The 14,998-nt window shown below is 41.4% G+C and overlaps 1 protein-coding gene across 1 annotated transcript in view; it reads right to left on the reverse strand.

Moving 5' to 3' along the window:
- Positions 1-14,998, reverse strand: part of LOC308299710 (palmdelphin-like) — a gene marked incomplete at both ends in the record, with an annotated part of 66,847 nt that overhangs the window by 32,000 nt on the left and 19,849 nt on the right. The window contains one exon of the mRNA XM_080743500.1: positions 4,772-4,852. Within this exon, the coding sequence (XP_080599626.1) occupies positions 4,772-4,852 (81 nt within the window). The remainder of the gene's footprint in view (positions 1-4,771; positions 4,853-14,998) is intronic.

Here is a 14,998-nt window from a genome sequence, read left to right on the forward strand (position 1 = left end):
CCCGCACTTAAACAAACATTCCATTTCCTGTTGAGCTCTGACACCGAAACCCACACTGACTGGCCTAGGAGAGGGTTCTGGGTTCTTCTTTTGAAGAAAAGGGTTCTGTGCCTTTTAAACACCTTTGAACAGCAAAGCATGCCTAATTTTGGGACATTCGCCCAAATTATTAGCAGATCTACAAGCTCAAAACATGCTTCAGATTGTAGATCGGCCATTTTTGGCAATGAGATTTGGTGTAGATGGAAATAAAAGCAGTTGTGAGTAACTCAAGTCCCGTTCTCAAAGTCTAGAGGGATGCAGTGGTTAAGGGAAGGTTCTGGGTTTTCTTTATAAGCCCCCGCATCTGACCTCATCTGAGGACACTCAACTGTTTTCATTATAGTTTGTCTTCAAATCGTATACAATTCCTGTTCTGCGACTTTTGCTTGTTGTTGCTATTTTTTAGGTCTTAAAGGGATAGTTCACCCCCAAAATGACTTTGTTTCCCCCTATCAATTACTCAGCCCCTTGGAGACAAATCAGTCAAATTCATATCGCATTCCTAAGCCAATAATTTGAGGAGACTCTTTGTGTCTCCATTGGAAACCACTGCTGGTCATCAAATTATTGCCTTAGGGGTGAGTAATCGATAGAAACTAGTTATTTTTGGGGGGAAGAGTCTGGCTCTGTTGAGCTTCAATCCAAACTCCAATCTGAGGTAGAGAGCCTTCAGTCTTCCATTTGATCTACTGCATGGCTGTCTTTATGAAGAAAAATAAAACAATGGAACTGCATTATATGTTGTATTTAACCCATTTAGAATGGGTACACATTATTGTGTATCATTATTTTATGCTTTAACTATTGAAAAATAGCAGATATACAAGCTCACAGCGAGCTTGTAGATCTGCTATTTTTGAGAAATCGTTAAAATTAGAATTTTGACCCGATTCTATAAGTGTCTTTTGAATCCTTCTAAGATTTTTTGAAAACCCTATGTTTCTATGTCAGCAATCTGGCCAGCCATCGTCAAAAAGGTCCTTTTCACTTAAATGGAGCTCAGTTAGTCCGTTCTTGAGAGACTACTATGTCAGTGGTTCTCAAACCTTTTCATGTGAAGGACCCCCAAAATGATATGAATTTGGCCACGGACCCCTATCTCAAAATATTTAGTTCCAGGGACCACCCAGAAGCAAAATTTGAGTTACAAACGTTCGCTTTGACAATACATATATTCAAAGATTTGCACACATTTTCACGACTTTTTCCAAAAATAGCAGATCTACAAGCTCGCAGCGCGGCACTCGGTGCCGCGCTGTGAGCTTGTATATCTGCTATTTTTCACTGGTTAAAGCATTCAATAATTCCTAGGCCTAAATGGGTTTTTAAAACTATAATGAAATTAGTTTGTCTCTTGACTTGCAATCACATCTCTGCTTTTCTGAGAGACTCGCTGCTCTTTCATGGCCCCCAGAGGTCCTTATCACAGCTTCCTGTCCCAGGCCCAAGTGTCCCAGGAGACGGAGGGTACAAAGCGCTGCTTCACGCCGCCTGGCCGCGTGGCACTCAGATGTAATGGCCATTAAATGCGTCTGTGTGACTCCACACTGATCCTATCTGACAAAGCTCAAAAGCTCTCTGGTGATTTTGTACACAGACAACTAAGCAGACAAGCAACGGTGGTCCCTCAACTGGTAGTAGTTACACTGATTTCTTCATTGGAACCATGTTTTTTTGCGCTGACCGGGAAACTCAGGACGCGGTATATGAAATAAAATATCTCAATGTTGAATTTATTAATTAAGGATCTTGTTGGGTCAATAAATACGTTTCTAAATATTTACTGGAATACCAATATTTGAGGAATTTTACTTTTGCACTGATATCGATAACAATCCAACACAAATATGCACTTATGTAGGAAAACATATAGTATATAGATTATACAGTAGTGGAGCCGTGCAATTCATTAGATGATACTTGGACATAAACCAGAGACAAACAGACCAATATGACGCAATGGTTCTTCTACTGGAGCTTAAAATGGTTTCTTCAGTGAAAAGTGGGACCAGGATGTACTTTATCACGCATAAAGCTAGGACCAGCACAGTATTTTAAATAATATCATTTTGGGGCATCCTAATAATGATTGTTATCATTATTTCAAAACATTTTCTGATTTTCATGAATAAAATAAGTAATTTCATTAATACATAAAATGTAATTCTAAGAAATTCCATAATTTAGACAACAAAGAAGTCTAAGAAGTAGTGAAAATAGCCGATCTACAAGCTCACACGCGGTGCGAGGCGATGCGTTGTGTGCTTGTTTTCACTAGTTTGGGTCCCGGGCAAACGTCCAAAACCTCTTTTAGGTCTTGAGCTAAAAATGTTTGTGAACCACTGGTCTACTCTGCAGTACTGTATATCTCCTTTTGACAAAGGTTAAATATTTTGTCCATTATTTGCATTCATAGGGAGTCACCAGACAGTGAGGAATTTCACCAGGAGGGTGTAAGGCACACAGAAGTTCATGTTATCTCCTCCAGTACCCCTCCCCTTAACATTTTCCTAAGCCCTATACTGTATACTTCTTCGTACAACAAATAGCTCAAATATAGCCGTAGATTTGGTGGATCAGGGCCGAATTGAAAATCTGTGATTACTTTATTATTATTTACTGTAGTCCTACTAGCCCCCAATAAAGTCACATTCTCCCATGAAAGTCTGCGGGGCATCTTGGGAATGGGGGAGGTAACCATTGACTCAACATACAGAGTACTGTGTGTAGTAGACCAAGGGTCTTCAACAGGGGGTCCAGGACCCCTAGGGGGTCCTCAGAGTTACTACAGGGGGTCCTCCAAATCTTTGTGTGATAGAAACTTTTTCTCCTTTTGTATATTAACCACTTGAACCTTAGTGACCGTATTCTGAGAACTTTAGCCAAAAATAGCAGATCTACAAGCACACAACACCTCGCGTGAGGCGTTGTGAGCTTGTAGATCGGCTATTTTTGAGAAAGAGCTTTGGTGTAGAGGGGAAAAAGAGCTGACTAATTACAGAGTGAAAGGTCAAGTTTATTAAGTTCAAGTTTCAAGTGGTTCAAGTGGTTAAATATCTGAAAACACAAATTGACATAAATGCAAAATACACTATAATTGTGCTGTCATAAAATGAATATATATGGAATCTATGAAAAGGTTGTGGGGGTCCCTGCTTCATATCTCTCTCAACTAAAGGGTCCTTGGCCTGAAAACGTTGAAGACCCCTGTAGTAGACTCATTGTTCACCTCCCGCTTCCCATTCCCAAGATGCACCACAATCTTTCATGGGCAGAAGTGACTTATGGGGGCTATAGTACTGTTACTGTAAATGGTAATAGAAATCAGCAATATCCTCAAGTAGTTGAGAAACGCTGACATAACCCACGGCCCCTAAATTATGCCAGTGGAAAGCAGAGGCATGGGTTTCCCCTGAGCAAATCCAACCCTGTGTGCGCGTGTGAGTGTGTATTTTGTTGGGAGTACTCAGCCAAGCCAGAGGCACTGCTGCCAAGAACTGAACCTGGTAGAACTTGATTTAAAAAAAGTTTCATTAGACAAAACCCTGTTGCTTCTCTGTAAGGCAATGCTAACTAATCAAATACAACTAGCTTGGCCAGTAGTGTATATATATTTTTTACTCTATGTAAACGTGCACAACTTAATCATCTGCTATGTTCTTGATATTTCTAAATGGGTGCAAAAGGCAGCGGAATGCAGAGTGTATATTTAATATGTTATTTAATAAAAGGAACTATGCATGTATGCATGCCAAATGTGTTTAAAGACACATACAGTGTAATTAGAGACTGGAATGTACTTTATTGCAAATATGAAACCTGTTTTCCATAGATATTTGTTATAACACTAGTAGCCACAGTGCATCTGTACTACATTAGTGTCGCAGTCGGGTTGTTTTTTTCCACAACCACAGTGCAGCTGCAGGTTTTAATTCAAGCACCAGATACCTTGTTTACGAATACAAATGTTTCTCAGCAATGTTTCGAAATGTCATGTCCAATCATTTAAAAAGACAACCAAAACAACAGCAAGATCAAATAAACGTGTGAGTGAGGGAGGGGCTTTCAGATAGGAAGAGTTTAGAAGGGGGGTATGGGGGGGGAGGTGTGGAGGTGAGGGTATGGGGGCACTTTCAGGTAGCAAGGGGCCAAATTCTATTATTCGATTTAGCATCTGCCTAAGACATAAAAGCTAAGTTGGTTTTCATTGTCTGGCGCTGTTCATGGTTTTTATTTTTGTGTGTGTGTGTGTGTGTGTGTGTGTGTGTGTGTGTGTGTGTGTGTGTGTGTGTGTGTGTGTGTGTGTGTGTGTGTGTGTGTGTGTGTGCGTGCGTGCGTGCGTGCGTGCGTGCGTGCGTGCGTGCGTGCGTGCGTGCGTGCGCATGAGCACTTTTAACATGACATTATATCAATGCATCACCTTATGAAGTTGTTAGATCAGCTATTTTCGATGACAGCGGAAATTAAAAAATATATATGAATCACAAGTTGGCAGTGGTGTGTCTGCGGTGATGTTTGGCTTGTTAGAAAATGTTGGAGGTGCAATAACTGCCAAGAACAAACTTCGGCAAAGCGATGACGTTTGCTCCGAAATTAGGTCATTTTGTTCAAAGCCAGCCAGCCAGCCAGCCAGCCAGCCAGCCAGCCAGCCAGCCAGCCAGCCAGCCAGCCAGCCAGCCAGGCACGCACGCACGCACGCACGCACGCACGCACGCACACACACACCAACCTTGAAGTGTTGTAGCTGTAGCACCAAATCATCCAATTGGCTCCTCTTGTCTTCAATTTCTGTTTGTCGTTTACGCTTCTCCTGGAATACAAAGAAATAACATAACATTAACATCCTCACTATGACATCACACAGGATTTTATAACACAGTGTGTTATCACATGTTTGAGCGGTGCTAACCGCTGCTCCTACAGTACATCTGGCTTTGTCTGTTTGTACAGTATGTATGTACAGTACGTATGTCCCACAAGCTTTGCAGGATGCTTAATGAAATGAACACACTGGATGTGTTTATTTTTATTTCAAGGGACCCCCATAACTCAGAGTGGACACTCTCAGAGTTACAGACCTGTAAGTGTCCATCTTGGAACCCTGTCAAGGATACCCTGAGGGTCCCTGGACCCCACTCTGAGAATGATATGATATCATCCTTTTACTATGACATCCAGTGGCGTCAGTTCAGCAAAAGCTAAGGTAGACACCAGTCATGTTGCCATACCTCAGCAACAGGCATGATGAAGTAATTTCCCCCCCCCTGAAGCCAAGGTATGGCAGCTGCCATACCTTGCCATACCCCATACCTCTGATGACATCATCCAGGATATTAAACATCAACGAACAAACCCCCAAATCTTGCAACGTCTAGATGTGCACATAGTTGGCAGACAGACAGACAGACATAGAGACAGGCAAGCAGGTAGACAGTCAGACAGACAGCTAGACAGACAGACAAACAGACAGGCAGACAGAGTGGCGTATAGACACAACGGTATCATGCACGAAACGTGCTTATGATCATATTTGATCTATAACCACTTAAACCCCAGCATCCATATTGTGGGGAAAACCTTCTGCAGAAAATAGTGAATCTACAAGCTTACAAAGCGACACGTTTGTAAGCTTGTAGATCTGCTATTTTCTGCGAAGACATTTAATGTAGAGGGGAGAACAGAAAAGACACTAGTACAGGGCCCTGAGGGACTCCACAACGTGTGGGGTTTAAGCGGCTGAAACGCTCGTGCGAGCGTTTCCATCAGAGCACACCTGTAGTCGGAAACACATCATTCTTCTTCTTAGCTGTATTTGTTCGTTGGTACACACAAAACCCACGTCTTCTCAGAGACATGCGTAGGCTATGCATTTAAAAACATGCGTATAGAGGCACTTAGAATGAATATTCTTTATGCAGCTCCCAACCCTCAAACTAAATGTTTCATGTATCTAAGCAATTCTCAACAATCTATTGCTAGTTTTTGAAGTAAGGATGCATAACTTTAACTAGGCTATAGGACATGATGCAATTTCAAAATGCTTTTTATTATTCTTTTTTTGATGTTGTTGTAGCATTCAGAGCTGAACATAATTATGTCCCTCTTGTTTTGTTTTTTCAAAGTGTTTAAAATATTTGTAGAATATTTTAATACTGCAGGACAGCAGCAGACGGCAGCCACCACCCTGCCCGTGGTTGCGGTAGTTACAGTACATGATTGATTATGCAATTCGCTGATTGCCATACAAAGACAATTTATAGTCTTACCATCCGATGAAGATGCAACCTGGATAACTGTGTCCATTCCCGATGCAGGACAGTGGATAGAGCAATTACCAATTAGTGTTATGTTAATGCAGAGAAGAGAACGCATTTCCTCTCAGTGTTTGATAAAGCTCTGACAGATAATGGATACTGATGTTTCAGTGTCCTGCTTTCCATCATCATAATTTATCTTTTACCTCGGCAACGGTAAACATGTTCAGGCCTATATAATATCCTGCTTAGCTTAAATAGCTTAAAACTATCTTCTTCTCATTTACACAATAGAGCAATCATTTAATTTCAATCTATACTACCTGTATACAAGTTGAGAATATATTATGATGCATTGTGTCTAAATGATTATTATTGCCTGATGTTGGTTCATTTGTTAATGTTAATAATCATGAATCATCCATTAGCACGGTTCTACTTAATACATTTCTTACTTAATTAAAAGTATCAATATACCGCAATGTAGAAATACTCTTTTAAAGTAAAAGTCTGGAATTCAAGTCTTGGCATCAAAATGTACTACTTAAAAGTAGCAACATTAGAAAGACATGCAGAATGTCCCATTTCACGAGTTCTCAAATGTATAAATAAATATCTACTGAAAATAGCCGATCTACAGGATCGTCTATTTTCAAATGGCCGAAATGTATATAGGGCTGAAATGGTTAATCTACAAATCTACAAAGTAACTACGGTAGTAGCTAAAGTTTTCAAATAATTGTAGTGGAGAAAAACCACAAAGTACATGAGAAAAGTAAAAAATACCTCAAAATGAATACTTAAGTACAGTACTTTAGTAAATGTACATAGTTACTTCATACAGCTGGTTCTACAAAGTTTGAAAAGAACACAGTTGCTGACTTGTTCTAAACCTTACTATGCCATGTCATTCATAGTAGATGGAAAATCTATAACCACCATAAAAAGATGTCTGTCTATATCTAAGCCCTGGTGGTCCTTAGACCAGGGGGGAAATCCTACTTGTTAGTCAAAAGGTGCTGTAGCGATTTATTTATATATGTTAAAACAATAGGTTTTTGTTCAGTACCTAACAGGTACTAATAATTTATGATCTTCAATTTTATAGTGTTCCAGTTCCAATTTTATCTGCTCATTTAAGTCATTTTATCTTATATTTTGTCTTGTCACTCCCAATTTCACTTGTTTATCCTGTATATTCTCCTGATTAGACCAACAACAAATAATTTATGTTTACTAAAGAGCTGACGAGACAGGGAGATCACTGGAATGATTACTATGGGAATATACTATAAATGTTTCAACAATACAGTTTTACTACTCTACTAGAAAATTGGACCCATGTCTTAACCCTCATCAGGATTTATGCTTGGGAAATGAAGGCTTTGTTGATGAATGAACAACATTTAACTGTGGTCTGTAACTTCCGGACGTGGAATGTGATGTCACCCCAGTGCAAAAAAAGGCAAGGCTCCGTGACCTCTGGCACATCTTAATGATGCATGCACAAGGAGCACGCACACACGCACGCACACCAATGACATCATAACTTCATTTGAAAAGCCATTCAACCACTGCTACCAGTAAGCTGTGGTCAGAACACATTTAGTTATTTAGCAGACGCCGTTAGTGACTTCCAGTACATGAACCTTGGTGAACCCTAATCAGTACAAACAACCATAGGCCTACTTCCATAAATGGTCACGTAAACAGAGCACAAATGAAGTGCTACTCTTGAACCAGAATACCAAGTAAATATCAAACCTAGCATCCGTCGAAACAACATGCTCTCTGAATCAGTGGTTCCCAAACAAAGTTTTCAGGGTGAGACCCAAAAGAGAGATTAGACGTTTGCCCGGGACCCAAACTGGTGGATATAGCAGATCTACAAGCAAACAGCACGCGTTGTTTCGCGCCGCGTTACGAGCTTGTACTAACTAGATCGTGGAATCATGGAATTTCTCCACTGTTTTGGGAAACAGAGCTCTGAATGACATTCTTAGTATCTGTGGTCAAATGCCCTCAATCAACCGCACAACAGAGTGATGTGAGGTGATCATAGATGTCTGACGTCATGGACCACATGAGACTGACACAATATGTCCATATATGGGCAGAGGCGTGACGCACGCACGCACATGATCTGCAAGTTTTCTTACCAAACGTGACCTACGGTTGCAATCAAGAAATAAGAAGAAGTTAAACAAGGAATGAGAAGTGCTAGTTGAAGGAATGCTAGGGGGTGGGGGGGGGGAGGTGGAGTCTGAAGTGGTGAGTTTTCAGACTGTGGTGGAAAACAGGGAGTCTGCACAGTCCTGAGGTCAGAGGTCATTCCACAGCTTGGAAGCAGGAGTTAAAAGGGTCTACAGGACAGTGCTTCCCAAAGCATTTAGCCCGAGACCCACAAGAGAAATTTGATGTCTGCGTAGTGCCCGGGACCCAAACTAGTGAAAATAGCCAATCTACAAGCTCACAACGCCTTGTGTACTATGGGGGGAGGCCATGCCCTTGATTTGCCTTGTAGGTCATTACCAGTATTTTGAATTGGATGCGGGTAGCAACCAGAAGCCGATGAAGGGATACGCAAAACTGGTTTGGCGTGAATATTTTAGGGAAGCTGAATACCAGGCATGATGCGGCATTCTGGATCATTTGAAGGGGGTTTGAGTGAACATGCCAGGAGGCCACTATAAGGAGGGAGTTGCTCTAGTCAAGCCTGGGGACGACTGAGGCTAGGATAAGTAGCTTAGCAGACTCCTTGGTTCTATCTCGGCTGCACTGCCAAACCCACATGATACCATGAGAGAGCTTCAATACACATTACAGCCAAATGTTCATGTGTTACCAATTTTGCGCCCCATGTTTAACGTCATGTACAAACTGGGCTTATATATGTGTATATATGTGGGGTATTCTACCCCCCGTTCTCCCTCTGCCCCCTTCCTTTTCTTCTTCTCCCTTACTGAAAAACAACAAAGATTACGGAGCTTTCAGCTTGCACAACGACGAGTTTCACCCACTTCTTTATACATGTACCTGCAAACCTGCCATGTGACAATAAAGTCCTTCTTATTATTCATGTTGGTGCAAAACTTCACATGAATTTCTCTTGAGTATTAGGAGCTGGTGTGTAGCAGTAATTATAATCAGGCCATGCAATGTTTTTTTTTGCCAACACAGTAATTAGCCTGAACTCTGTCCTCCAGTTCCTCAGACAGAAAAGTGACATATGATCTCCAGACCTATGCAGGAAGGAAGTGACAGATTAGGGGTCTTATGAGAGAGGGGCTAGAGGGGCCTGTTTGGGTCTACTTGAGGGCTTTATAGGCTATCTGGAAAGGAGGGGAGATTAGGACATGAATACAAGGTTCGTCTAGGGTGAGAACAATGTTTGAGTTCACGTTGATGGTTAGTGATATCATTTCCAGGGGGAGTAAACGGTGAACAAGTGGTTTTACAGTTTTTCCACTATTGTTAACACACGTTTCTCAATACAATAACGGTGAAGTAGTTCCAAATCGGGTCGAGTGACCTAGCGTTTGCCAACAAGTCTGTGCGCCCTAGATGCAGAATTGACATTCCAAGACCCAAATCTAGAGTGAACATTTTTAACTAGAAACATTGCTTCTGGGGGTCCCTGGAACAAACTATTTTGAGATTGGGGTCCGCGGAGGAGGAATGTCTTCTAAATACTAACAGTTTTCTGAAGAGAAAAAAAAAACGTATGTTGCTATATTAGTGGTTCCAGTGTTCCAGGGACCCCAAGAAGCAAAGATTTTAGTTAAAAATGTTCACTCTCGATTTGGGTTTTGGAATATCTATTCTGCATCTAGCTTAGGGGCACAGACTCGTTGGCAAACGCTAGGTCGCATCGGGTCGAGCGATAGGTACTGTACAGTGAAAAACTGTAAACTTGAAGAGCAAATAACAATAGTTTTTCTTAATCTCTACATGACTCTCAACGTACTTCAGCTTCATTATATGGAACACATAATGCCTATGTAGTGAGACGAGGAAGCGGGGATTGAACCTGGGACTCCCACTCGCCAGTCCAACGCACAACCAGTCGTGCTAATAGGGCTGAGCCCGATTAGCAGGGCTGTTGTCGCTGGTTCATGGCTGATACTAACTGTGGGGGCTACACCTAGTACTGTACGTGGAACACATAACAATTAATAATATTGATTAGTGACCTGCCTACAGTACTTGTAACACCTAATTAATAATAATGATCAGTCCAGGGAAGAGCCTTTGAGTACACAATAATATGTTATGTTGACTGATTAGATGTTTAGAGAGAGAGAGAGATAGAGAGAGTTGATTCTAGCTACCATAAAGCAATTAGCGAAACAGTGCACGCACACTCACTGGGTGCCAGAGCAGAACCTCTGCCCCAATTGGGCACGGGCCTGTTATAGCGCCACCAGGATGTGGATTTGTGCAAAACACATTTTTGGACAGTACTCCTACAGATTCTGTCCAAAAATCACACTAATCGGTACACAGCATCTCTATAGTCAAGTGATCAAGACTGATATGTCCAATATTTCAGATTCCATCCTAGTTGGCTTACATTGGCTTCCAAAGTTTACAGGATTGGTCCGTTTTGAACAAAATATGCAGTTTGCGATTTCTGTGCAATTTTGCACGCACATTCCCAATAGGTCAAGGAACAAATGCCATCCTTTTCACATTGGCCTGTTATAGCGCCACCAGCAGCTACATTTTCAAAAACACATTTTTGGTTCAAAATGCCTCAAATCGAGACACCCATTTCACATTTGCCTATTATAGAGCCACCAGGAGGCCACAATAACCTACCTGACCTGGCGGAGACCTGTGCTCCGAAGAGCACTGCTTATAGTTGCATCCTGTTTCCTTTTTAGCTTTAATTTATTTGTACAATAAATGCATTGCAGCAGATTTAAATAAAGGCCATAGTTCCTGTAGTTCCTGGACAAGAACATTTTAAAGCATATCTGTGGCGTTTCAGGTTACGTTTGTCAATAGATCGTATTGGAATACAACTTAAATTTATTTCTGGTCGAGGTCTTTGTCTCTTTTCTGTCTTCCGTCCAACAACGATGAATGAGCAGTTCTACTGGAGGGTTTCATTGTGCTGCTCAAGGGCACACTGCCTGGACATCATGCTGACAACAGCGTTCAAACCTGTGACTCTGCTACCTGTTCACCGGTTTAATGTTCCAAACCTTAGTGTTGAAAAAAGGGAGATGACATGCACATCCAACCCTAGTTGGGCAGGTGCTGAGCGAACGAGTAGATACTAGAAAAATAAACAAAAACCCTAGCACACTGTGGGCTCACATGCGAAAAAGTGCTTTATTGCACCAAATAAATGTTGTGACCTTAGTGTTAACTACTAATCCTATACGTGTTATATATAGGCCTAGTCCATATTCTGGTCCAGAGGGTTAGCGGGTACTGCTATTTCCATGGACTGAAGATTCCACTACTGTGTGAGGTCTCAAACTACGCTACACATCAAAACAACGGCTGTTTTGTGTTAATTGTATTTACTCACCTGCACCCTCTACAGATCTGGTCAATGGTCATTTATATTGACCAGATCTGAAGAGGACGCAGGTCTTTACTGCCAGTATTCTGGCAGTAAAGACGTTGAATTCTTTGCCCAAATATTTTTTATTCAGAGAAGGTGGAGAGTTGTCTTTCAATAACATAAAACTGCCTTTGTTAAGATGAATATAGCGAAATAGTTTTCTTCATTATTACTACAGTTGGAGACCTTGCTCTGTAGTGGAGTTTTCAGTCCATGGGAGGAGCGCCGGTCCTAACAGAGCGTTAGATAGACCATACATGGGCAACTGGCGGCCCGGGGGCCACATGCGGCCCCCACCTACACTTAATGCGGCCCGCAGGTTGATACTGGAATACTGATATATCATTGATTTCAGCTGTTACAATTCCAAACGTGACCTGCTTTAATTCCGTCAGTCAATATTAGAGTAGCTTAATGACTGGTATAGTAGTATTAAAATGTATTTTTTTTTATGTCCAATGTATTTGTATTTAGGTTCATAAAGTTAACATGAGTATAACTAAATGCATTCGAAATTAGATTAAAAAAAATACATTTCAGGATTCCAATTCAAAAAGAAAAAAATATTCAGAGATTCCAATTCAAAAGAAGCAAAAATAGCCGATCTACAAGCTCAAAACGCATCGCAGCGCGATGCGTTTTGAGCTTGTAGATCTGCTATTTTTGCTTCTTTTGTATGAGATACTAGAATGACAAAGTAGGACGTAGCAATATGCAATGTGGCCCTCTGGAGTGAAGGTGGAAATATAGTGGCCCTTGCCATCATCAAAGTTGCCCACCCCTGCTCTAGACCAAGGCCATATTCTACAAGCGCATTGCAGCATGGCGTGTTGTGAGCTTGTAGATCAGCTATATTTTCTGTAAAGAGATCTGATCGATGTAGAGGGGAGGAAAAGAGAGGGCATGTAGTAATAGAGCCCTGGGAGACCCCAGTGGGTCAACGAAGCATACTATAGGGGTTTAAGTGGTAGTGTCCATTTTTAACTCAGAGAGAGTACAAATGAAACCAAATGGACCAGTGACACTCCCATGAGTTAAATGATCACTGAGGATTTTACTGTGCACAGGGTTCTCAGAGTTAAGACATTTCCTGTTGGTTTAAATATAGCCATTAAGGGGAAAACCCTGTTGTCAGCCTGCCATTCACAGGACAGAATACACTGCTAAAGTCCTGCAGCATTAACTTAATTTTGGGTCCGTATTTACACTTGAGTTGATTTACTACTCAGGATCTTACTGTATCGCCCCAAACATGAAGTTATTCATTAGCCGACAAATCACATAGCCGACAAATCACAAAGATCCGCAATATAGAGCAGTGGTTCTCAATCTTTTCCGGATCAGGGTCCCTTTCAGTGGTGGAAAAGGCACTCCAACTTTGTACTCAAGTAAAAGCATCAATACTGGAATATACAGTAGAAATAAGCCCTTTGCACACAGGCGCGTTTAACCGCACGGATAAAACGGACAATATAATTTTTTGAAAAGAAAACAATGATTCTCTATGACCTCATGCACACCGGCTCCGAATTAGCCGTGCGACGAGTGGCTGCCGCCGTGCGTTTTTTTCTCGATCGAAGTCATCGAACCCAGTTCGATTCGTGCGTCTTGTCGCATGCGGTAAAAAACTCATCACTCCTTTTATGACTCCTTTTTGGATCCGCAGCGCCGATTCCGCACAGCCCTGCACACCAAATCCAATGCGTTTTATTCATGCCGCAAACGAAAAAAACGCAACTGTCCTGTGTGCAAAGGGCTTTACTCTGTTAGGCTGCACCCACACCAAGGTACCTATGAGAGTGGATTCCGCCAATGCGTTTCAATGAGAATGGAGTGTTTTTTTGCAGAAATGCTCTACTGGCATGAAAACGCCCCCTCCCATTGAAATGCATTGGCGGAATGGGGAATCCACTCTCATAGGTAGTTTGGTGTGGGAGCAGCCTTACAAGTAAAAGTCCAGAATTCAAAATATACTTGAGTAAAAGTACAAAAGTAGTGGTATCAAAATGTACTTAAAGTATGTTTTGTAATAGTCTACAAAGTAATTAGTAACTAAAGTTTTAAAATAAATGTAGTACAATATTTGGATCCGAGATGTAGTGGAGTAGAAGTAATTGGAAATTGGAAATACTCAAGTAAAGTACAAATACCTAAAAAGTACTGTACTTAGTAATGTACTTAGTTACACCACCGCGGCCCACCCATCTGACCACTTAACACATGCATTCTCAGCGCATGTGGATGGCTCTACATGTGAGCTCTACCAGCTCCCATTGGAGCTTGTAGATCAGTTATTTTTGGCAAAGCGGTGTAGACATGAAAAGTGGTCTAAGTAGAGAGCCAGCTCAGCTCCAGTTTCCAGAGTCTACACAGGTTTTAAGTGGTTAAGCATAGTTCAGTTCAGACCAGAGGTTTGTGACAAGCCGAATCGACACAATCCCCCAAACTGTGGTCTGCAACGTTGTGTGTTCAGCGGTGTAAAGTAACTATTTGTTCTTCACTTGGATATTTACAATTTCCAATACTTTTATTTTACGCCACTACATCTCTGGTCCAAATATTGTACTTTTAGGGTGCCCTCACACCAAAGTACCTATGAGAGTGAAATCCGCGTTCCGCCAATGCATTTCAATGAGAGTGAAGCGGTTTCATGCCAGCAGAGGAAAAAACGCTCCCTTCTCATTGAAATGCATTGGCGGAACGCGGATTCCACTCTCATAGGTATTTTGGTGTGAGGGCACCCTTACTCCACGACATTTAATGTGAAAACTTTAGTTACTAGATACTTTGCAGATATAAATTATAATATTATGAAACATACATTGACCCCTTTAGCCCTATTTTATACCTAGGCTATTTAAAATAGCCGATCAAGATCTGCTATTTTCAAACATTTTGTACGTTTACTTTTGGTACTTTAAGTAAATTTTGATGCGGACACTTTTGTACTTTTACCCAAGTACATTTTGAATCCCGGATTTTACTTGTTGTAACAGAGTATTTCTACACTGCAGTATTGATACTTTTACTTAAGTAAGAAACGTGAGTACTTTTCCCACCGCTGGTGATTCTAAAACTGGACGCTGGATGGTCCGCCTCAAAGGCGTCGAGCTGAGCCCGATTG

Source organism: Nannobrachium achirus, assembly GCF_963921795.1.
Source record: "Nannobrachium achirus genome assembly, chromosome: 15".
NCBI classification, from domain to species: domain Eukaryota; kingdom Metazoa; phylum Chordata; class Actinopteri; order Myctophiformes; family Myctophidae; genus Nannobrachium; species Nannobrachium achirus.